Source organism: Trematomus bernacchii, unplaced genomic scaffold (assembly GCF_902827165.1).
Source record: "Trematomus bernacchii unplaced genomic scaffold, fTreBer1.1, whole genome shotgun sequence".
NCBI classification, from domain to species: Eukaryota; Metazoa; Chordata; class Actinopteri; order Perciformes; family Nototheniidae; genus Trematomus; species Trematomus bernacchii.
In genome coordinates this window covers 6,009,350-6,033,188 of record NW_022987803.1, presented here as the reverse complement: position 1 = coordinate 6,033,188, position 23,839 = coordinate 6,009,350, and the positions used below count along the sequence as shown (strand labels likewise).

General features: G+C 44.3%; 1 protein-coding gene across 1 annotated transcript in view; it reads left to right on the top strand.

Moving 5' to 3' along the window:
• The window catches only part of ptchd4 (patched domain containing 4), a 50,238-nt gene that overhangs the window by 7,219 nt on the left and 19,180 nt on the right, over positions 1-23,839 (top strand). Inside the window, exon 2 of the mRNA XM_034150418.1 lies at positions 7,596-8,091. Coding sequence (XP_034006309.1) covers positions 7,596-8,091 — 496 coding nt within the window. The remainder of the gene's footprint in view (positions 1-7,595; positions 8,092-23,839) is intronic.

The window sequence follows — 23,839 nt, the reverse complement described above, 5'->3', positions numbered from 1 at the left end:
ACATGTACTCTTTGTTTTTCCCTGTCTGTTGTATTTTAATCTTTTTTATCTTTTGAAACTCAGATAATATGAAAATAAAATACAATAAACCGTATGATAAAGAAAGATCAGCATATGGGGCTTAAAGAGCAAGTTGGACAACAATCCAACACTCAACGTACAATCAGGCTCTATTGAGATGTGACAAATTGACTGTACTGTGGTATAATCATACTTTAAACAAAGAGAAATCACATCACCTTGCTGATGTCCGATGATAATTACTTAGAGCAGGGGTTTTCAAAGTGTGGGAAGGTGAGCCTCCCCTCAGAGAACATAAGAACAGCCGCGCCCCCCCTCCCAATTATTATTGCTATTATTATTATTGTTGTTGTTGCTATAATGCAGGGGTATTATTATCCAGTGGAATGCCCTTACCTACTGGCCTAGTTAAATTAAAGTGGTTACTTTTTTTTGGCTGGGCAGTGTAGTTTTACACACCGTCTTATTTGACTTTCTCAGGACTTAAAACAGTTTTTGGGGGGCAGACCCCCACAAAGAAAAATAATATTTACACACGTAAGGTCATCATCTTAACAGTTTGTTATGCTCATCGAGTCATCTGTGAGCAGAGCATCAAGTTGGTATGCCTATTACAGCTGAATGCGGCGATTACCATCTTGTTCAGCAAAACGCCTCTCAAACTTATTAAGATCTAAAGCTTTAGTGCACTTTGTGTGCTGCTAAGTGCAGCCAAACTTGACAGTCTCTTCTCTGTCATTGTAGACCGCAAATACCTCATTCCTTCCATCTACTTGGGTCCGAATGCTTCTCGTTTTGCGCCGTCCCATTCAAATGAAATCGCCGCCAATCACATTTCCACGCTCGCGCCAGGGCCGGGGGAGGGGTTACAAGGCTTGCGTCTTGTGCTGCATTCACTTGCACTCGTACATTAGGGATTTTCTCTCATAAATGTCCGATGAGCCACAACTTTTATTTCAAAACAAAGCTGCCAACTGGGGTGGCAGCTGGGGTGGCAGTTGCCATCCCATGCCACCCCGGTAGATCCGCCCCTGCTTGACCGGTACTTGCTTTTGTTCAAAGTCAATGCGGAAAACCCGCACTCACACAGGTAGGCGGAGGTGAAGGGAATGAGCACTTTTACAGCCTTTTTGGCGAGGTGGGGGAACTCGGTCTCCACAGACAGCCAAAAGTGTGCAAGTGACGTTTTCTGCCAGATGCTGTCTTCTCTCTCACTTTAGGTAACTTCGCTAAAAATCGATCCATGTTGCCGCTCGCATAAAGTTAGCTGAAGTTAACTAGCTGAAATTCTCGTTATTTCTTTCTCACTCTGCGCCTCCCCTGAAGCTCTCTGGCGCTCCCCGGCGCCTGACACTTTGAAAACCGCTGACTGAGAGTATGTCGATTGCCAGGTGAAGTGCCAAAGTTGTTGCATCAATGGATTGGCAACACAAGTATATCTTTTATACATGAAAAGAAGAACAACACATTTCTAATAAGGATCATTGAGTTCACGTACACGCCATACTAGCTGCATGGCTATACAGATGGCAATGGCAGTTGGCTTGTTGACTCTTTGGTCTGTGATCAGTCCGCAACTTTCGTCCCAACTGAAATATGCCATGACTAATTGATGGATTGTTGTGAAATGTTCCCATATCTGTCCTCTGTTGCCACCGGCAGGTTGAAATGTTTGGCTTGCATAAAACATGTCTTGTCAGTTAGGGTAGGGTTAGGGTTAGGTTTTTGTTTGTGTTAGGGGCTTGATTTCCATGACATTTGGTAGATACATTGATGATTTCTGATAAGCATATATAGGCCAGTTAGGCCTCAATGAGTATTGACTTCTGAGAAACAAATGTGAAACTGACATGAAATGGTGGGGCATCCAAAGTATTTGAATTTGTCACGAGACAACTTTAGAATTCAGTTTACCATAACCGTGATATTTCTTGTTGTCTTAAGGCGAGACACTCCAGGTGAATAGGGTAATTTTTTTAACTTAAAGATATCAGCTAGGAATTTCTCCAGTTAATTACTTAGATTAAGACAATTGTTTTTTGTATTACAAGTTTTCTGAAATAGCATGTTTAAATATGCAAATGAGCCAATCATCTCATTAAATATGCGCATATTTTAATACATTTCAGGAACACAAATCTGAACATTGGATAAAGCCAGGTTATATACTGTCAACAGCCCTAAAATATCAATTTTCGCCATGTTTTTAGGTATAAAATGTTATATAATTCAGGCTATGAATGATATATGAACAAACCCTTCTGTAAAAACCTTCAGAATATTGATAGGAATATAACTGGAAGGTTTGGTGTATGTAAGTGCTACTGAAGTGGACATTTCTCATTCAGAATAGGAGAAAAAACTCATTTTGAGAAAACGACCTTTAAAGATTGCTGTGTGGCGCAAGCTAAACTCTCCTGTTCTTTGGACGATAGCTTGCACCTCGACGCACTCCGTGACGGTATTTCATAGTCAGGGTCATTTGTTTTTTGTCTAACCTTGCTTCGTGCAAGTGACAATTGTTGTCATCATCTCTGTGAATGTTTTTTTCGCTGTTCTTTTGCCATTTTGAGATTTAAATTTCCAGCGAAAGCTAAACCAGGAAGTGTTTTAGCACACCAGGTGACGCATCTGAACGAATCACGTTGTCAGAAATTGACACCAGCCAATGAGATTTCGTTTTTTGGTTTAAGACCCCTTTGTACTTTCACGATTGGTTGCTGATACAAAGGAAATGACCATATTTGGATTCAATGAGATTGTGCAGGAGAGACGGAGCTTTCCAACAATACCTCTGATTACATGGTGCAAACAGCGGTCGCGGTACTATATGTTACATTAGAATGCTAACTTTTGGTGAATTTAGGAGAAATCTACAGACGCAAATAGACAAACTATAGTAAAATAAACAACTAAATGTGTATTTTGTACGTTTCCTTCCAAAAGCCTGAAAGAAAACATGTTATGGAATCAAAATAGCACAAAATCAAAAAATTTACCAGTGCATGAAAAACGATGTTTTTGCCTGCCGTGTCTCGCCTTAATGAATTACATTTGTTTCCTGAACCTTAGCATACTGCAATAGTGGAAGTAGCTCATCAGAAAACCTTCATATGTCATCCAGCTCAGCTTAATATAAATCAATAATGGATTGTTTTGGAAGGTGATTACAATAACCATCTTTTTGTGGTGCATTACATCCTATATCCACACAATGTTTCAATGTTTTAATTCTGACCCAATGATTCGATTGCAAAGAAAAGAGTGCGTTATCTTTTCTAACCCACCTAGCCAACATTTTCAAAGTTTCATTTGTTAAATAAAGATCAAATGGGGAGTTATTCCAATATAATACAATAACTGAGACGCACAATGCAGTTTTCCCCTGTGTCAGACCTAGAACTCAATGTGCCTAACCTCCTAAACAATCCTGGTCCCTTCTGATATGGTCTGTTCTGTCACGGTTTATGGCAAACAGTAGGACCAAAACGCAGAATCCTAACACACAGGTATATACAACTAAAGGCGAGCTTTGTTTAAAGTATAGCCAGTATAACAAAAGATAAAAAACATGAAGCTAAGGGAGCTAAGGTTATACTGGGATAGCACAATCAACTCAGGAGGCAAATCCACTAGGGAACACTAGGAATTACTCATGGAACAAACACGCACAGGAAACATGTCAAACCACACCAGGGATCATAAAAGAGGAACTGACAGAGGACACTGGGAAGGACAGCCATACAGTATATACAGACAGAACTGATAATGTTGACAAGACACAGCTGAAGACGGCAGGAAAAAACAGATGGGCAAAAGGTGATTACAGGTGGATAGAATCAGGGCGGGCAGATAATCACAAAGGCCGGAAACACAAATACAATAATTGAAAGCAGACAAGTCACAAGGAGAGTGTTCTACAAAATAACCAGGAAACATAAAAAACAAGGTCATGACATTTTCTGTCACGCTAACCTTTTCACTACATGGTTCAGTATGATTGTTTTGTTCATGTAAGCTGCTTGCCTAAGATTCTGTTTACCAATCAGTGGATGTGAAATTGCTGTTGCATTCACATTATTTCAGTCCACATATAAGTGTTTTAAATGCTATCCAAGAAAATACGCTGATCAAATTTTAATTACTTACAACAACTCATATAACTGGATAAATCTCATTCTTGTTTGTTACTTTTCCAGTGTCAATTTTCGTCACATCGTCTATGGTGTATATACGTACATCTTAGGAATGCACAGATGCATTGGGAACACATCTGTAATGGCCTATGTCTGCCAAATTTGCAGGATTTTTGCCCCCAGAAGCCAGTTTTTCAAGATAAGTTAAAACAATCCAATGTTCAGAGAGTCTGGCCGACTTCTAATCGCTTCCCTGGGAAAATGTCTCCGGTGTGGCACCATCACCGCCGGTTCAGCTGTCAGAACAAAAGAAGTGTTACTTGTCTTGATTGGATTTTGTGTTGCTACAGTAATTGTTTTAGCCAATTATCCTTGATACCGATTTGATGTCTAAAGATAATTAAATACTTAAGATGTCATTTTAGGATAATAAGGGACTTCATAAAAGCAGTTCTGGTGGCTCTTGGTTTCTGTTGACAAAAGCTCTGACCGTCAAAATAGATTTATATAAAAAAGTCAGAGGTGTGCTATTTCTGAAGTACATACACATTCCAACATTAGTGTGTTTGTCAAGATTAAGCTTCATGTTTTATTCAGGAGTTGTGAATGCTGGATTGATTTAAGTTATGGGGTAGTTTGGGTTGTATACTGCCAGGCAATGTCAAGCTAAGGTCAATGTCAGTTTTACACCCCCTATTCTCTATAATAAATCATAAAGTCCGAGGTGAAAGTGGCACTGACAAGCAGCAGGAACACAGCTGATATGCAGAAGGAGGTCTGACAGTGTAAATGCTGCAGGGGGGGGGGGGGGGGGGATCTGGAGAATGGCAGAACAGACAAGGCACAGGAATTGCAGATGGGTTAGCTATATGTGGTTCAAGAATTGGCTTGCCCTAGGGTGCGTTTGAGTACATGGCAATATAAAATGGTCAATACAATAATTAGATGTCTCCCAAAACTGCATAGAACTTGGAATTATCTTCAGCATTAGCCATTCAGCATATTATAACAATTCTGTCAATTGTTATTATTTTTTTCTGTCACTTTAATATCAAATCGGTCGGTGACGCAGAGATCAGAGGTCACAGACGTGACAGCGGCACAGCGACACCAAACACGGAGTCTGCTTTATCCACCAACACAAGAACACCAGTCCAGAACCAACAGCAGAAGGACCCGCTCTGAATCACTCCGTGTCGCTGCGGCGCAGACACACAGGGATTTATGTCAGGTTTTTGGTGGATTTAGTTAAGTCTTGGATTGCAGAGTATGAATGTCCTCTTGCTATTTTCAGACGATATATACATGTGTAAAGTTTGTGAAGGCAGGAGGAAAAAGCTTCCGCGATCACCGTCTCCTCTGTTCCTCCAAACCCCGCCCCCCCCTGAAAATAATGAGTGACAGGCTGATAGTAACCTGATATTCACTCAATCACTGATTGAGATATAATGAAGCTAACTTAATCTACAATCATGGGATTTATGTAACAGTAAGACAGAGAATAAGTGTGCACCCACATGCACTATTTCTGTTTGTATATGCTGTTGTAGATACTCCTGTTGTCTGCTGTGTTCAGACTCAAGTCATGTTTGTGATGCCACATTCAGGACATTCAGTGTCCTTTTTTTAACAGAAGACCGTTGCTAGAAGCTGCAGCTAGACTATTAGTATTAGTTTTTTGTTTTTGAGGATGGAACAATTTCACACACAGATACTTTATAGGGATGCTAGAGCTATACAATTGATTTATTTTGGTTTATAAATTAATGTCAAAACATGTATGTTATTGATTTCTGAAGCACTTTCTAAATAATAAAAAGAGAGTTCATATGTATTTACTGCATGTATTCATTGATGAAAAAGAAGCCATGTGCAGTAATATAGAAAATGAAGGATGCAACGCATTGGTATGAATCGTGATGCATCGTGATACATCGTGATGCATCGGGATATCAAATCGAATCTGTGACAGGATAATCGTAATTGAATCGGGAGACCAGTGAAGATGCACAGCCCTATGAGTTATGTTCTACATAATACCCAGCCCTATGTGTAGTAGCTAAATAAACACAGTTTATCATAATAGTGGCATCATATGCATATACTTAGCCACCTTTACAGCTTAAATTTGAGAAATGGTGTGCGACCATTTAACTCAAATCTGTATTTCTTACTGAGGGACTGACAGACTCACTTTATGGCCCCAGTTGCCTCACTGAGCTCTTCTCTGCTTTGCACAATTCAAATCAAATTATCTTCAAACTCTTGTCACTGTGATGTCCTGCATGTGCTATATGATTAAATGGAGCTATTAATAATAGCGTAGCAGCACACCAACTTTCCAACCTAGTTCTGTCCACAGCAGTAAGGTGAGTTCAAGTTAAATGGTAAATAAACACTGAAGCAAATATGTCAGAGGACTGCTGCTGCACTGCTCTGTGTGGGCTGGAACTTTCCAGTTTATAGTACAGCTGGCTGCTCCCCAAACACTGCTGTTTTTCTGTCTGCTGTACAACACAACTGGTTTCCACTGGTGGGGAGCCTTAAAGGGCCCATGTCATGGCCATTTCCACTGATCATAATTCCATTGTTGAGGTCTACTAGAACAGATTTATATTGTGCAATTTTCCAAACTCACATTGGTTTCTCATACAGCATCTCTGTAAACTACGTGTATTCACTGAATTTCACTCTCTGCCTTTAACGGCTCGTTGTAGCTCCAATAGCTCCAGCCCCCACCCTCCCTGTGAGCACAGTGTGCTCTGATTGGTCGGAACGTTGTGAATCGCGCTGAGCTCCGTGGAGGTGTTGTTTCCTTGTTAGCGATACACAGCCAAACACAGCCAAACTCATCCTGAGCACACACAAAGTAAAAACAATAAGTGTGGCTTGATATTGAGTAAGAAAAAGGTTGATAAACGCTGTGAGAATGGGTCTGCAGAGAGAATTTCGCCGCGATCCCAACTGTCTGTTATCAGCCTGCAGCCAGGGAGGAGAAATCAGCTGAGCTGCCTGCTCCCTGCACACAGATGTGTGTGTGAGGAAGTCCGTGGATTGGTCCATTTGGACCAATCAGCGGGGGCTTAACGTAACGGCTCCGCGGACGTAACGTAACAGCTCCACGGATTGGTCCATTTCGTTCCGGGTACCGCTTGACATCATGCCATACCCGGAACGAAATGGAAGAATCAAATGGGCAGTGACGTATCTCCAACGAGGCGTTTTGGGGAGGTATTTTCTGTGTTAGAGTTTTACTCGCTACAGGGTGTACTTTGAGGGTTTGTGACTCGCACACCGTTTACATGCATAAAAACCTTCATAACACACAAGGGGACGGGTAATAACCGGAAAAGCATGACATGGGCCCTTTAAAAACAGTTGAATAATGTATTTCTAATAACTTTCATCAAAGCTAACGCCAGGTATCTGTAATTACAGGATGGCCGTGTGTCCTTCATCGGCCACCAGTTGGGTGGTGTGTCCTTCTCGCAAAACAGCCGCGACCAGCAGGTCAAGTTTGCACGCGCCGTCCAGATCACCTACTACCTCCGCAACCATGGACCCGTGGTGCAGGATGTCATCGCGGAACGCTGGGAGAACGAGTTTTGCGCCCTTGTCAACCGGCTCTCCACGGCCGAGGCGCCCCACGCGTCCGACCAGCTCCACATCCAGTCCCTCACCTCCTTCAGCCTGTGGCGGGACTTCCACCAAACGGGTGTTCTGGCAAAGGGGGAGGTGCTGGTCAGCCTGGTGCTGGTGCTCCTGGCCGCCACCATCTCCAGCTCCATGCGGGACTGCCTGAGGGGGAAGCCGTTCCTGGGGCTGCTGGGAGTTCTGACCATCTGCATCGCCAACGTGACGGCCGCAGGGATCTTCTTTATATCGGACGGGAAGTTCAACTCCACACTGCTGGGGATCCCGTTCTTTGCCATGGGTGAGTGGAAGCACAGGACTGAGACTGGATGTGTGTTTTGCATGTGTGTGTGTGTGTGTGTAGTGGTTGGTTAAGGGGCTTATCAGGGTTTGCCACTCACATCGGGTTGATTAGGGAAGGGATTAGCACAATTGTGATGGGTTTTCCCTTGGAGGGGACACCAGCAGTCTATTTTTTGTTGCAGCAAAATTGGGGCTGTGGTGTGTGTGCATGTACTTATTGTATACCGTGCATCTGCATTTGTGCAGCACATTCTTTGTCAAGACAATTTAGCATGTTTCTTTCTCCAAAATTAGGGTAAGGTTTTTCTTATTTCACTGAGCTTTAAGTGATTTTTTCCTCTGTGTAGCCACTGTGTTACCACAGAAGTGCAACACAAGGCTAACACTTCTCAGATTCTGGACTACAGTATGGGGGAAATAAACTGGTGAAAATAATTTCAAATAGTTATCAAACAAATTGATGTTACTGATGTTACAACACACATGTATTCAATACCCTAAATTATTTAACAGACATTTACATGACATTTACAAATGCCATTACTTTGCCATTGGTGCAATATTCATCCAGAAATAACCTATAGTATTTGCTCAATGATGCCAGACATAGGCCATTTAAGGACTTTCTGCGCAGTGTGCACCATGTCGTACTTCTGATTCAAAATAACTTTTAATTAATGACATTTGTGCTTTAGCAAAACAACACACACCTATTTGGTCGCTACGGGCACCCGTACTGTAATGGCGGTTATTTTGTGAGATGAAAACATTCTGAAATATCCCATAGTGGATGTTAGCAGATCTGACGAACTTGTGTTATTGGTGACTGAAGGCATTAGATTGGCCTTTGCTCTATTAACGTTTGTGATGACTCATTGCAAAACCTGAAACTTTTTAAGATGTCATTTTTCACCTATAATCCATAGTTACAGTGTGCAGTCAGGGAGGTATGACTATCCAGCTACAATTATACTGTGGACGTTGTGGTTGCGTGGTAACTACCAAGACATCAGAGGCCTGTATTACGAAGCCGGATTTTCGCTTAGCGGGCTAACTTCAGGGAAAACTTGGGGTTTCCGGTCCTACGACGCTGGTTCTCTTTTTAGCGGGCTAGATCTCCATGGTAACTTATGCTGAGCGGCTAGCCTGGTCCGGAGCACGTTAGGTTGCAGGCTAAGAGATCAACTCAGTGAAAGCACCGCCTGCTGACCAATCAGAGCTCCGTGTGTGGAGTTTAAAGCGATCAAGTCATATTACAGGATAGAGGAAATACAGAAAAACTGCCGGCAAAAATCAACTGACTGTGTGAACGTGAAAATTAATAGAATATCACCTCCCATCTTCAGAGCAATCTGACTATTATAAAATTAGCGTTAAGAAAGCTTACTTAAATATCTGCCACAACATAAGTAACCGGATCAGAGTAACATTAAGTACAGTCCGCGGCACTGTGAGTGCAGACGTCGATGTGTCCCATTATCATTCATATCACATGATATCACATCATAATGTATCATATATTTCCTTATTTGAGTCAGCTTCTTGAGCCGTATCTGGCCGTGCAACACTCACAGTGTCACATACTGTATGCAGAAGTATTATTTTAAGCAATACATTAAGTTGACGAAACACTCGAGTCAAATGTAATTAAAGTCAGATCCACTCGTGTCTTGGACGGGGCAGTGATATCATAAACCTGTTAATGTACACATTCAAACGCTTTTTCTGTTACCAGCTGTATTCACCTTGCAGGTGCAGCTATGTGGCTTTTATCCTGGATAAAGTGTTTAAGTCATGGATGTTTAAAGTTTAACTTCTTCATATGTCTAATATTATAGTTCACTTTTCATTCAGGAAGTATGACGCGCTGCGCTGTCAGTACGCTTGGCCATGTTTGTGATTGGTCGAATGCTCCAAATACCACCCCTTTCATGTGAACGCGCACCTAACTAGATAGGACACGTCTGGCTTGAGCGATCCACTTGATAACCCGCGTCGTAGGACCGCTTAGCGAGAGCGCGTATGTTTTGGATTAGGCCAACCGGCTAACTCAAACATATCCAGGTTAGGTTGAACCGGCTTCGTAGTACAGGCCTCTGGTCATCAAAAGGATCACATGGTCATCCCATAACAAAGTCAATGACATCAAAACAGTGATGACTTTCCTGTAGGAGGCAGAAACACACAACTCAGACAGTCAATGTAGCTATAGATACATATACAACCGTTCTTTCTTTTAGTATGGGGATGTTGTGGATGATTTAAAGCAGATATTCATTTAGATTTTCGATTTCTTTTGGGAAACAGAGCACATGATCACTGGGCTGGCACAACATAATTATTTCCTACATTTTTGGAAAATTTGGGCTTGGATCTGTGGTTCTGATTCTGATATGATCTGATGTAGTCTTGAGAATAAAAACATATTGTATTGTATCTGAATGCCCCTTATGGAAACAAATATAATACATGCACTGCGTAATAAAGGCCAGTGATATTTGTAATTATTTGCCCTAGGCAAAATAAAACATCTACAATAAGCCATTAAAATGATGACCTTTACACCATTTTCACTGCATATCTTCTTGTTTATCCTCATCCTGACGTTTTCTGATACACTCTGTCCAATTACACCACAGTATATATATTGCATTTCCTCCTCTTGCACTTCTAAGGTGACTGGATCCCTGGGGCTTTGCCACAGCTCCTCTGCAGGCCGGCTGACATAACTGAAGTTTAAGTAAGACTCATGAACAGGAGGCTGAATCAGCTTCTGGTGACCTAGAGGCCGCAGGGGACGGGAGACGAGGGGGGGAGGCGTGTTGCGAGAGGCTAAAAAGGGAATGTCAAGGAGAAACGAGCTGGAGAAAAAACCTATGTGATGTATAGGGACGAAGAAAAGCAGGATGTAGAGGAAGAGGGAACATTCAGAGACAGAGGGAAGAGATAAAAGAGAGGGACAGTCACAGAGAAGAGGGGGGGGAGGGCAAAGGAGATGGAGAGGACTTGATTAAGTCTGTAATTCCATGTGACAGGACCTCAGAGGCAGCAGATGTCCACCCTCCTCTTAGGAGGTCCTGACGGAGGCACACCCCTATCACTACATCAACGCCACATCAGGGCAGACACTGAGAACCCAAATGGATACTGATACCCAATGGCAGGGTGGCGCCCCCTGCTGAGATGTTTTAATGGAAATTATCTGTTTAAAATCCAGATAATTAGCATAATAGGGACCCTTTAATCACTCTAACCTATTTGACTGGATGGACAATTATGTCTACTCACAACATCATATATTCTTTTTTTAATGGAAAATATGTCTCCTACTGCGAGAGTTGCATGTTGGGTAATGTAGTAGTCTTTAAGTTGTGTGTATCAAAGGTTCTTCATTTGCCATTATTAGTCATCAGTTTATCCTACAGAAGCTCGGGTAGAACACAATAATTGTGGTGAAAATGGTGGATATGAAATACATAAATCAAGCTGATCCATGTGCATTACTTTCTGTAGTAAGAATAAATATAAGGAAATTGTTTTGATACTACAGCGTTGTGATAAGCTATCTGTTGTTGTGTCTCATCAAATATGTTAGTTATGTTTATGTATTTTGTCTTTCATTTCAGGCCCTGTTTTCTTCCTCCCCCTGTGTGTTTTTACCGCCATCATCAGTGTCTGTCCCACCCCTGATTGTTTCCACCTGTTCCCAATCACCTCATGTTTAAATAGTCCTGTCTCTCCCCTGTCCTGTGTCAGTTCGTCTTGTTTGTTTCCCCGAATGGTCTTGCCAAGCCTCAGCTCTGAAAGGATCGCTTTTCACTCATGTCAGGTTTTGTAATGTTTGTTTATTTTGTTAGGCTTAAGTTTTGATTAAGTCCTCTTTTTGTTACGCTAGTTTTTTCCTCCTTGTGAGCGCTTTTTGTTAATTCCACTACCTACTCTGTTAAGAGGGATTACCTGAACTGTTTAAATAACCTGTTACGCACGGCCCCCCCGGTACCGGGCGGATAAACGCGTCATTTGCAGGAAACAACGTCTAAGGAATCTTAATATTTAATAAAACTATGAATGTTTTATATCCATGTAACGGGAAGAAACTCAGCTAACTGATCTTTTTAATGCTAGCACTCAGCCTCTGAATTAGCCACGAGCGAAAAAATGTAACCTAAAACGGCACTTAAACTCACAATAACTCCCTTATTACTTATCCTAGATGCACAGCCAACCACTCGTTTTTGGTGTCCTGGAGACACTGAATCTGTGTAAAAAACCTCAACACTCAGTGATAAACATTTGCGACGCTATAAACGAAAGCGTACATCATAACATGTGGAGCTAAGTAGCTAGAAACGCTAACATGGCTTACCTTGGTCAAAACTGGTCTTCAATGGCATTAAAACGATAAAAAAACGATGCTGCAGTTAATCCATAGGTTCATCCAATGTATCTGTGCCCTCTTTGAAATTATTTCTGATAATCCATAAGCAATAAAACTGCTTTTTAGTTTCCAAATGCCAAAGGGAGAGATCGGTCCACTCTGCCCTGCATTTTACATGCGCGCAGCCCCCACCTTTTCTCTTTACAATGAGTGTGTATGTGGGCCTCCCCCTTCGATTCTATTGGCTCTAACGGTCAGAAAGAGGTGTCAACCATCAAAATCGAGCAAGGGGGGCCAGAGATATGAAAAAAGAACAATTTTCACCCAAATCACCTCAGAGGTGCGGTGGTTTTGGCTAAACCTCTCTAAAAAGGTCAAATGTCACTTGTTTTGCATCAATCTTGATACAGGGTACTTATTATATGTTGTACTTTGGATTCCTAAAGCTTTTAGTCTACTAACCCATCATCCAAGGGTAGTTTTCACTATCTGTAAAAAATAATTTTTGGACGGACACTATAATTTACAGTTTTTTTACTATGTAAAATCTGAATTTTCTTTAAAATAAAAAACATTTATATTGATTCTGACACTTCTACATCCAACTCACAGATGTAACCTTGCTTTGATAAAAGAAATTATTCATATAACCCTTTTAGAAGTTAGGTTGTAGTCATTTGTTTTGGGCATGTCATTTTCGAGCCTGAAACATGAAAAACAGGCTTGGTGCTTAACAGGATAAATACACTTTTTTATTACATTCAAGACTTTGTCTCTGGGTCGTGCATTTGGGTTCATCAGTTTGTGTCAAGGTCCTGACATCTGTCCAGTTATCCACTAGTTATTTTCCCAAAATGTGTGAAAAAACTTTTATAAAGAGATTCAGATTTATTTATAACTTTGTTATCCTTGTACTAATGAGTTATCCTGCAGCGACTGATATCTGTAGGCCACAATGCTAACAAATGACTTTGCTGATGCAGAGGTACACACAGTCCTATGAAATATATGTGCTGGTGATATACACTATAGACCTAATTATTTTAGCTGAGTATCGTCCCCCTGGCTTTTCAGCTTGTTCTGGCTCCCTTCATGTCCTCCTTGGAGACTACAATGATACCTGGGATCATAGAGTACTATTCAAAACTCCTTATGTGGAAAATGATCATGTTATTGTAGTCTTTCACAATTGGTAAATCATAGAGGCTGAGTTTTTTACTGAAGGTTTTGATGTCAATAAGAATGTTTCGGATAGAGAATACTAAAATAGGCTGCATACTGTTTAAAACAAGGAACTATCTGATCAGAAAATAAGCAGATTTGTTTGTATTAAACTACAGACAATTAATCCGTCCATACATTTGATGCCACCCTATTTACTTGACCGAAAGTGTACATGTTACATATCGAATACTACAAGGCTCATGTTACACTCAAAGAAAAATCACAATAACACACCGTGTTCAAAGTTCCTCTAGTCTGAAACTAAACATTGCTTGTTAAATGTAAGGCTGTGTTTCCTTTTATCTTTTCCATCAAAGCCTACTTTAACACCATAGTAAAACTAATTCATTATTCTCTGTGAACAATCCAGCTAATGTCATCTCTGGCCTTTGAATCATGTTGAGGAAGACCCTCTACACGGGGCAGGTACCTTCACATGCGGGCGGGCGGACCCTTGTTTAATATGGAACGGCTTCTCTTCCCGTTTCTGTCCCCTGTGCCTATCTGCCGTGTCATCTTCGAGATGCCCAATTACTGCTGAGCTGAGCTTGTCACTTCTTCCTCTCTGTGGACATGTGAGGGTTGTTAGAAGTGTAAAAACAGGGAAGGAGAGCAGGGAAGGAAGCAGAACTCATGAAACATACATACCCTGATATAGGAAGTGACGGATCGGACTTTCTCTGGCAGGCAGTGACGGGTATATTGATTTTTTCCAAACTGTATTTTATTTACTTCCCAACATGCAGCCACTGTTCATCCCACCAGGACGTTACAGAGCTTTGAGGCTCCGAGCCGTAATCCAATCTCTTTTAACCCAGTCACAGTGAGAGCATAAATTGTTTCAAATGGCTGCCTTGACTGAACTGTGGGCAGGTGTATTTGTTTTCTTTTGGGTGGAGAGTCAACCAACAAAGTAGAGTAGAGCTTTCTTACTTTTATTCAAAAATCCCTATTCGTCCTCTCAGCAGTACTGATTTCATGGAGGTGCACTGGGAAGGGATATCACTACTGAAGTAAAGTGTTTCCATGTAAGAGGAACATTTTGTCACCACAATGAGATTGCCAGTCAACCATTTTAGTGTGCTATGACACAGTTGGGGATAAGATTTCCCATGCGGGATGATTTTGTAACCTTTTAGTAGAGACAGGATAGCCATTTTAAATGTGTTTAGTCTATGTGTCCGACTGACTTTTTGTAGCATTTTGCACATGCTATTGTACAAACTGCTTAGATTACGTTCAAACTTGAATTAAATTACATTAAATATATAAAGAATGCATTTCAGTCCTTAATGGCATCAATACAAGTGTCATAGCAATTGCAGCAGGGTGGACCCAAACAGGAGAAATACCTGCATTGTGACTTAAATACAGATCTCCTTAAAATCATGGTGTTTTTACGGCAATCTCTCCTTATGTAACGTAAAACAGTCCAAATTATGAAACAAAAAGTAATTAAAATCTTTAGGCATACTGAATGAGATCACACCTCAATACACCTCAATCTGACAATGATTCACAAAACACAGCAGAGATTTATTTGTACCACATGATCAGATGTCCCTCTTGGATGTAATAAATACTCAATGACATATCTTCGGAACATTGCCAGGGATGGATAACAAAGGAAATGTGATGTGATTAACGGCGTGTGTCCAAGTGCAGCAGACGGGTTGAACCTGATGTGTGCATGAAGTGATTTTGTTGCATTAGAGAATTTTTAGTTGTGAGTTTAACTATTGGAAGAGCTGTGGTGCAGTAATGACATCTTTTTAAACTTGATTTCAAATCATATTGCAGAAAAGATCTTTGGCAAACACACATTTATAATACTTAACGTGAAAATCTCTTAAACTTGAGTTAACCCCAAACCATATTTGAGGCATTTAACTAAAAACACGTTAAAGAAAACTGTTGACTTCAAGACGAGGGAACCAGAAGGGATAGAATTCTGACTCATTTCTGCCCCACTTTAAAAAAATTGTAATACCATTAATGATGGCTGTATTCCATTTACAGTTCAGTTCAACCGCTGCTATTGTACATGCACACCATAATTGACATTATGACCTGGCACACTAAACGGGGGGTTACGTATTGTAACCCTAGTTATATAAGCACAGGCGTAGCCCTCTACTGGACTCTGGGTACTACTCTCTATCATGCTGTGCGTGCTTTCACCTACTGAGTTACGTAAACGTAGCCGGCCAATCGGGGCGAGCCTACCTGAATGCGCGCGCAGGCCCACAGTATATAAGGCGGCTACGCCCTCCGACCGTCATCCTACACTCTCTTCAGCGAGCGGCATAGGACAGACAGGCCCCCCAGGTAGAGGGCTCCGCCTGTGCTTATATAACTAGGGTTACAATACGTAACCCGCCGTTATATCTCACACAGGCTCCGCCCTCTACTGGACTCTATGGGTACAGTGGGTGGAGCCCCGATGTATAAACGCCCTGTCGTCCAACAACATCGATCCATCACACTGTCCCTGACCGGCTTTTGGCTAACATCCACCGCATCCCCACTTCCTCACATTCGGTTGTAACCGTGGAAAAGTCGGGGCCGCAGCTTGGATAAGGCACACTCACACACGCTTACCTCGTGTAGAGTGTGCATGGAAAAAACAGTGCGGAGACTCTGTATGGAGCCTCCCGCGCATCATGTTCCCCAGGTCCCTCAGGAGCATGGGAAAACACAAGTGCCCCACGTCCCCCACACTCACACACGCTTACCCCGTGTTGAGTGGGCATGGACAATAGTGAGGAAGGCTTTCCCAGCCTGCCCATAGGCAGGCGGGGAGAGTCCTACAGCCCTGTATGGGGCTGATTGCGCACCATGTCTCCCGAGTCCCTAAGGAGCACGGGAAAAAACACAAGCGCATTATGTCCAGGGGGGGTCAGATACCTACTGACCCACAGCCGCCCCCCCCCCTCTCACCAGTCATGTGTTGCCCCGGCAAGCACAGATGACGAGAAGGAGCCAGACATGTCCAAGAGATAACATTTTATGAAGGGGCCTGGTGTAGACCAAGACACCGCTGTGCATATATCTTCTACACTCACGCCGCTGAATAAGGCTGTTGACACAGCCACAGCCCGTGTAGAGTGTGCACGGACCCCAGTGGGGAGGGCTTTCCCTGCCTGTCCATAGGCATGTGTAATGCACTCGCAGAGCCATCCTGTCAGGCGCTTCTTGGAGAGAGCTTTTCCAGCCACACCATCCCCAAAGCACACAAACAGCTGTTCAGTGTGCCTAATGGTCCACACTGGGCAGAGGAGGTGCAATTTAGCCTCCCTGGTCCCAATGTGGGGTGGAAGATTAAAGCCACCTAACTGAATAGCCCTTGACCTGAACAAACTCCTTAGGCTCTTGGGAGCAAAGGAGGGGTTCGGTCTGAGTGTCGCCCCACTACGGTCACCCCGGATCAAAAGCAAACTTGGGTGCACCGACAGAGCGGTCAGCTCGGACACTCTCTTGGCCGAAGTCAAGGCAAGTAGCAACGCTGTCTTCCATGACAGTGCTTTCAGGGAGGAGAGCTCCAGAGGCTCAAATGGTTCTGTGACCAGAGCCTCGAGCACCAATGGCAGGTCCCATTGCGGGGAGGAGGCATGCACCACTGGGCGCTGTCTCCTGACCCCCGGCAAAAACTGCAACATAAGCGGCTGACTGAAGGCTGACCTGCCTCCAAATCCCTCATGGCAGGACGAAATGGCTGCTGCATACACTTGAATTGTGGACTGAGCCAGCCCGCTGTCCACCAGTATCTGTAAGTAGGAAAGAATAGAGCCCAACGTACACGACAGAGGCTCTAGACTCCTTTCTTCATACCACATTCACGCTGGAATCCTTATGGGGGATAAGGTGCAGCGGCGGAAAGGCGTAAAGCAGCTTTCTTGACCATGGCTCGTGTGCAAATGCGTCCACCCCCAAGGGCGGATTGTCCCACAGGGCCAGGGAGAACCACAGGGCACAGTGGCTGTTGCGCCGATTGGCGAACAGGTCCACCTCTGCTCTCCCGAACTGCGTCCAGACCTGCTTCACCACCTCCAGGTGAAGCCTCCACTCGTCTGGCAGGGGCCCGCCTCTTGACATGAGGTCGCCCCCCCCGTTCTCCCGTCCCGGGATGTGCAGGGCCCTTAGAGACAACACATTCTGTGAAGCCCACAACCACAGGTTTTCTGCTGCGGTCAACAAGGCTACGGAGCGGACTCCGCCCTGCCTGTTGATGTACGCCACTGTGGTGCGTTTGTCGCTCCTCACTAGCATATGTTTGCCCTGTATTAAGGGTTTGAAGTGCTGTAGGACCAACATCACTGCTTGCAGCTCTAGGAGGTTGCTGTGCCGAGCCTCTGTCAGAAGCCAGCCACCACCTATAGCTCTCTCTAGGCATGTCCCCCCCCATCCTGTCACTGATGCGTCTGTGAAGACTGTGATATAGGAGGTTACTCGCCCCAGTGGAGCTCCCCTGTGCAGATTCTCTGGGGACCCCCAGAATCGGAGGTTGCTCTCTACTAAGGGGGGGATGGTCACCAGACGTTGTTTGTGCCTCTTGGGATCTAAACGAAGGCCGATAAACCACCTCTGCAGGCGACGTGTATGCAACAGTCCGAGTGGCACTACGGAGTGAGCAGCCGCCATGAGACCCAAAGTCTGCATGATGGTCAAAGCTGTCACCGTCGCCCCCTGACACAGTCTGCAAACTGCCCGAAGCAGGGATGCCTTTCTGCCAGGGTGGCACGTAGTCTGCCTGCATCGAGCATCACCCCCAGATATTCTACCTGCTGGTGAGGTATGGGGGAGCTCTTCTTTCCAATTGACCGCAAAACCCAACTTGGTTAGGTGTAGGATCAATCGGGCTGTGTGAAACATTGCCCATTCCCTGGACCTGGCCATGACTATGAGGTCGACTAGATAAAAGAACACCCTCATGCCATGGTCGTGCAGCGGCTGCAGCGCCGTGGCCACACATTTGCTGAACGTGCGTGGGGATAGGGAGTAGCCGAACGGCAGTCTGTTGTACTCGTAGGCTACCCCCTGGAAGGCAAAACGCAAATACTTTCTGTGCTTTGGAGCAATTTTGACATGAAAGTAAGCGTCCTTCAGGTCGATGGTTGTGAACCAATCGTCTGGCTGCACCAGTCCCAGTAACTGTTTTATAGTTAACATATGGAATTTTTTGCATACAATGTGGAGATTCAGGCTGCGAAGATCCAGAATGGGCCTGAATTCTCCAGTCTTCTTGGGAAGAAGATACACTTTATTAATCCCTTACAGGGAAATTTGAACCAGGAAGTACAGGGAATCGTGCCCTTTCTCTCTGTCTTGAGAGTGCACAACAGACACCGCCTGTTTTTGCAACAGGGCCTGAATCTCTGCCGAGAGGAAACCTATCTCCTCTTGGGATGATAGATTTGCCTCTCTTATGGCTCTGAACGGAGGAGGGATGCTGCAAAACTGGAGTGAATAACCCAGTCTCAGCGTCCTGTCCATCCACTCCGTTAATACACAGCTGAGCATCCATTCCCCATAACATTGTCTTAGAGGATGTGCCATCAGCTGTGGAGCCGCAGCTATGAAGCTGTGGTACTCTCTGGTGGCCCACTCCGCCGCCAAACCTTCCAAAAAAGGAAGTTTTGACTCATAGGGGGCTGACAGAAAAAAAAGATTTTCTACTGAGGTCCCTGAACGCATCGCACTCTCGTGGGAGCGTGCGCTCCGCCATAATGCCACCTCTAGGACGGCAAAATGCATTAATTGGAGTCTTTACACTAGGCGCGGTGTGTCTCCCAACATTCACACGCCGGCCATAATGCCCCTGTACCCGCATAGCGCGTCTGATAGCACTTCCTGCGATTTATCACTCTCACATGCGCATGCCCACTAGCTGCTTCCTTTACTGGAGTTACAACTGGGGCAGCGAGCGGGGAATCTGTACGGTTAACATTATGTGGAAGTGTGGAATTGTGGAGATAAATGAAACTCAGACTATATATTCAATCATTTTTATTTGGAATATTTCACCACATTTGCAACAAAGAGGGAGGAGGCGGGATTCGTTCTCGCGTCCTGGGTGGAGAGAACCACTCTCTCCACCGGGACGCTTCCTCCCCCCGCCAGACAGCTCCGGGAGGACGTTGCACCCCACCCAGAGGCCCTCTGCTGAGGTGGGGCCTGCCGGGGTCGGGCAGCCCGTCCCCGTGAATGAGGGAGCAACGGGAGCCGCGGGGTCTCTGCACCGGCGTCTCTCTCTCTCCTCCTCACCTTAGCGCCACGCTCTCTCCCCTGAGGAGGAGCGCGAGGAAGAGCCAGCGGCAGCATGCAGCTGAGCTGCACCCTTTCTTCCTCCAGTCGACTGAAGCGCTGTGTGACCGAGGTAATCGATCCAAAGAGCCCCTCCGTGGATACGGGGGCTCCAAGGAGATCCTCTCGATCCTTCCTGGACAGTGCGGTGAGTCCCAACCACACGTGACGCCACTGTGGCCAGGGACATCACACGTCCAGCTGCGGCGGCCACACCGTGGGTCAGATTGTTAATCTGACCAATGCAGCGGTCCGAATAATCGCTCCCGTCCTGAGGCGGGGGGGCGGGGGTGTCCTGCTGAGGGGTGATTAGCGAGACACCCAACACACCGAGATTGTTGGCCGCCGCCGCCATCTGCATTCCGAGCCGGAATATTTTGTCCAAATATTCCAGGATATCTCGGTCCCGAGGCAGCGGGGGCAGAGGTTTTCTCCCCTCCGCACATCCGGCCCCCTGTGGGAGCAGATGGGCCGCCAGGCTCTCATTAAGGGGGGGCACGCCGAGACACTCCGTGTCCGAGCAGCCCTGCACCCTCAGGATTCCTGACATACCTGCCACTGGAGCCTTCGTTTTCCAAACTCACATTGGTTTCTCATACAGCATCTCTGTATAGTATGTGTATTCACTCTCTGTCCTAAACGGCTTGTTGGAGCTCCTGCCCCCCCCTCCTTGTGAGCCCAGTGTGCTCCGATTGGTCAGCTCGGCCACTCTGTTCTGATTAGTCAACCACCAGAGAGGCTCCGCCCATGTCTAACAGGGCGGAGCGGCTCTGAGCGGAACATCAGTCTTACGATGGCGTCGGTACAGCCGTATATGTTATACGCTAACTAACCGACTAACAACTGTTGTTATTTAGGTGCATTGCGCCATGATGCCTACCGAAGTGGAAAACGTCTGTTGGAAAGAAATTAGAAAGGTAGCCTAGCTGACAGTTACAACATTATGTATTGTCTTCTGTTTTGCGATTGTAGTAATGTGTTATTTATTATTTGCATGTACAGCACTTTGGCTCGACCAAAAATCGTTTTAAAATGTGCTATATAAATAAAACCTGATTTGATTTGATTTGATGTAGCCAGCTAGCTGAAAACACCAACAGTAGCACACGACATTATATGCCAAGATATACACCATACATACCCCACACCCTGCAGAACCTCCATAACATGTACAGATTCGATTATAGACCTTTGAGGCGTAGAACGGAAGAAGAGTAAGTTATTTTTACCTGTAATAAACTACTACTGTGTTTGATGAAAAATCAAATCATGGTTTGCTATATATGAATCATATGTTATAGGAGCAAATAATTCAGGGAAGAAAGGCTACTAAGTATTTCCATCAAACTTTATTTTTAGAAATGTACAAAATGAACATGTGTAAATATACATATATACACTGTATATCATCCATTCCTCCCCTTATAGGCGTTTTCGGCATCTTGCCTATCGCAGCTTTGTAAGCTGGTGCCGGGGCTTTTTAGGACGAGGCATCAGAGTGGTCATCCCGTCATGTGTTGTCCGCCAGATACGCCAGGAGTTTCCTGATCTGGCTGGACGAAATCAAATGCAAATCACAAAATATTAGAGAAACTTAGTTGTTTTAGGTTTGTTAGCTTGCCAGCTAGATTAATATGCTAACCTACGTTTGCTAGTTGTTCAGTGTAATATGCCAACCTACTATGAACAACAGCTAGTCTAGGCTAGCAAGAACATGTTTACAATTGCAATCTTATACGGGTAGTCTGCCATGTTCGGTAATTCATTGTAGCTGGCATAAAAACAATGTTTCCCCTAGCATGTCTAGCTCTTGGTAGCCTTCTTGTTTAGCTCGGTAGCATACACGCTAGGAACAGTAGCTCGGTAGCATACACGCTAGGAACGCCAACTATAATGTACTGACCGTACGGTAAATCACCCGGAGTATACTGTCTATGAGTATTTTGTGTGTGAATGCAGACAAACTCCTGTTATGAGATTCATGTAAGGCCATCTGCTGACATTGGAGTTGATATATGGAAACGCTAGCAACTTAGTTAGCCCAGTTAGCACTGTGTCAATGGCTTAGCAGCCCGAAAAACGTTTACCCATTTAAACAGTCGTGGTAGATACCTTGTTTGTTTTAAACATCATAAATACACAAACAACAATGGATACTTACAGGTTGTGTACCCGAATCTCCCGCTGGTCCAAACAAAGTAGGAACAGCATCGTCCTTCAGTGTCCTACGCTGTACATATCCGGCATGAATCGCTGAAATGTTTGTGAAGCTTTGGTCCGTGAAATGCCGTGCACACAGTACAATACCGGCTCGAACATCTGAAGGAACAGTGTTAACAAGAAATGTCAACCACTGACTTCGTCGTGGTTCTGCCCTCGGTAAGGCATACATTGAAGATTTCCCCTCACAAGACACGAAACAGACCCTCGTTGGCATTCAACTCCTGAACAACAACAAAAAGCCCGCGTTTTATCCAGTTTGTACACAACAATGGAGAAACTTAACAAGCAGCAGTGGTCCACTGAAGAGACCAGCTACCTACTGGGAATCTGGTCTTCCGAAGAGGTACAGAGGAAGCTTGAGCACAATCGGCCATTGTTGTTGTTGTCGGTGTGAGCTGTGAGGGGTTTCCGCGCGGTTTGGCTTTATGAAGCAGGCACGTAAACGGTTACGTCATGACGCAAACGATGACGCAATGACGCAGCACCAGTCGGACTCTGGGCGGTGTGAAAAGAGCCGGAGCTAAACCGAAGAACCGGTTCTGAACCTGAAAAGCTCTAGCACGGAGCTTGAACCGGAGTTGCGTTGGTGTGAATGAGGTAAGAGTGTACTTTGAGGGTTTTTGACTCTGCAGACCGTTTACATGCATAAAAACCTTCATAACACACAAAGGGACGGGTAATAACCGGAAAAGCATGACATGGGACCTTTAAGGACACCATTTTTATCTTTTTTTCCCTGTAAGGTCAAGATAAATAGTGACCCTCAACATTCAGAGCCAGTCACGCGTGACCGTCTCTGCTGACGCTGAAAAGCCCTCTGGGAATTTGTGCCTTTTTCTATAAGTAGGGCTGGATGACTGATGATCGATCTGTGGATGTTATTGCCCTGAGTGGCTCTGGGATGATGGAAGTATGACAGCTTCAGGGTCGTTATTAAGGACCGCAGGGAGAAATCATTAACCAGGTCCATACATTAGGTTATATAGCTCTTTGATAACAGGGTCCCATAAGAAAAAATATGCAATACCATTTCTAAAAGAGAAAGCCATCTATACAATATACTTCCAATGTTTGAACAGTTATTTTATGGTGGTCGTGGGCAACAGGATGAATATATTTTATTCCTGTTCCCTTTCCCAGTATCGTGTTCTCACACTGATTCTATAAATATACTGTTCACTATTATAAAATCAGTGTTCAGTATTCGGTCTCACAGCATCATAAACTAAATACTGAAGCTGTATGTATAGCAAAAGGAACCTTCGTTTTTCTTCTATGGACAAATGGTTGCAGTGGTAGTAAGAAGGATTTACAGTTTAATCAAAGCAGATAACAAGAAAAACACAATTTGGACTGCAGCATCTGTCTATATTCCCATGATGATCTGGGGCCTCATTTATAAAGCCTTGCGTAGGATTCACATGGGAAGGTTGCTTACGTAGGACACAGCAAATAAATACGCACAGACATTTTCCGATTTATAAAACACTGCGTACCGGCGTAGGACGTGCGTGCGGCACGACCTACGCCGGTTTCCCTTTATAAATCACAATCAACTCGAAATGCGGCGCAGCTTTTGCAGGCTTCACGTAACGCCCATATTTGCCTATAAATAGTC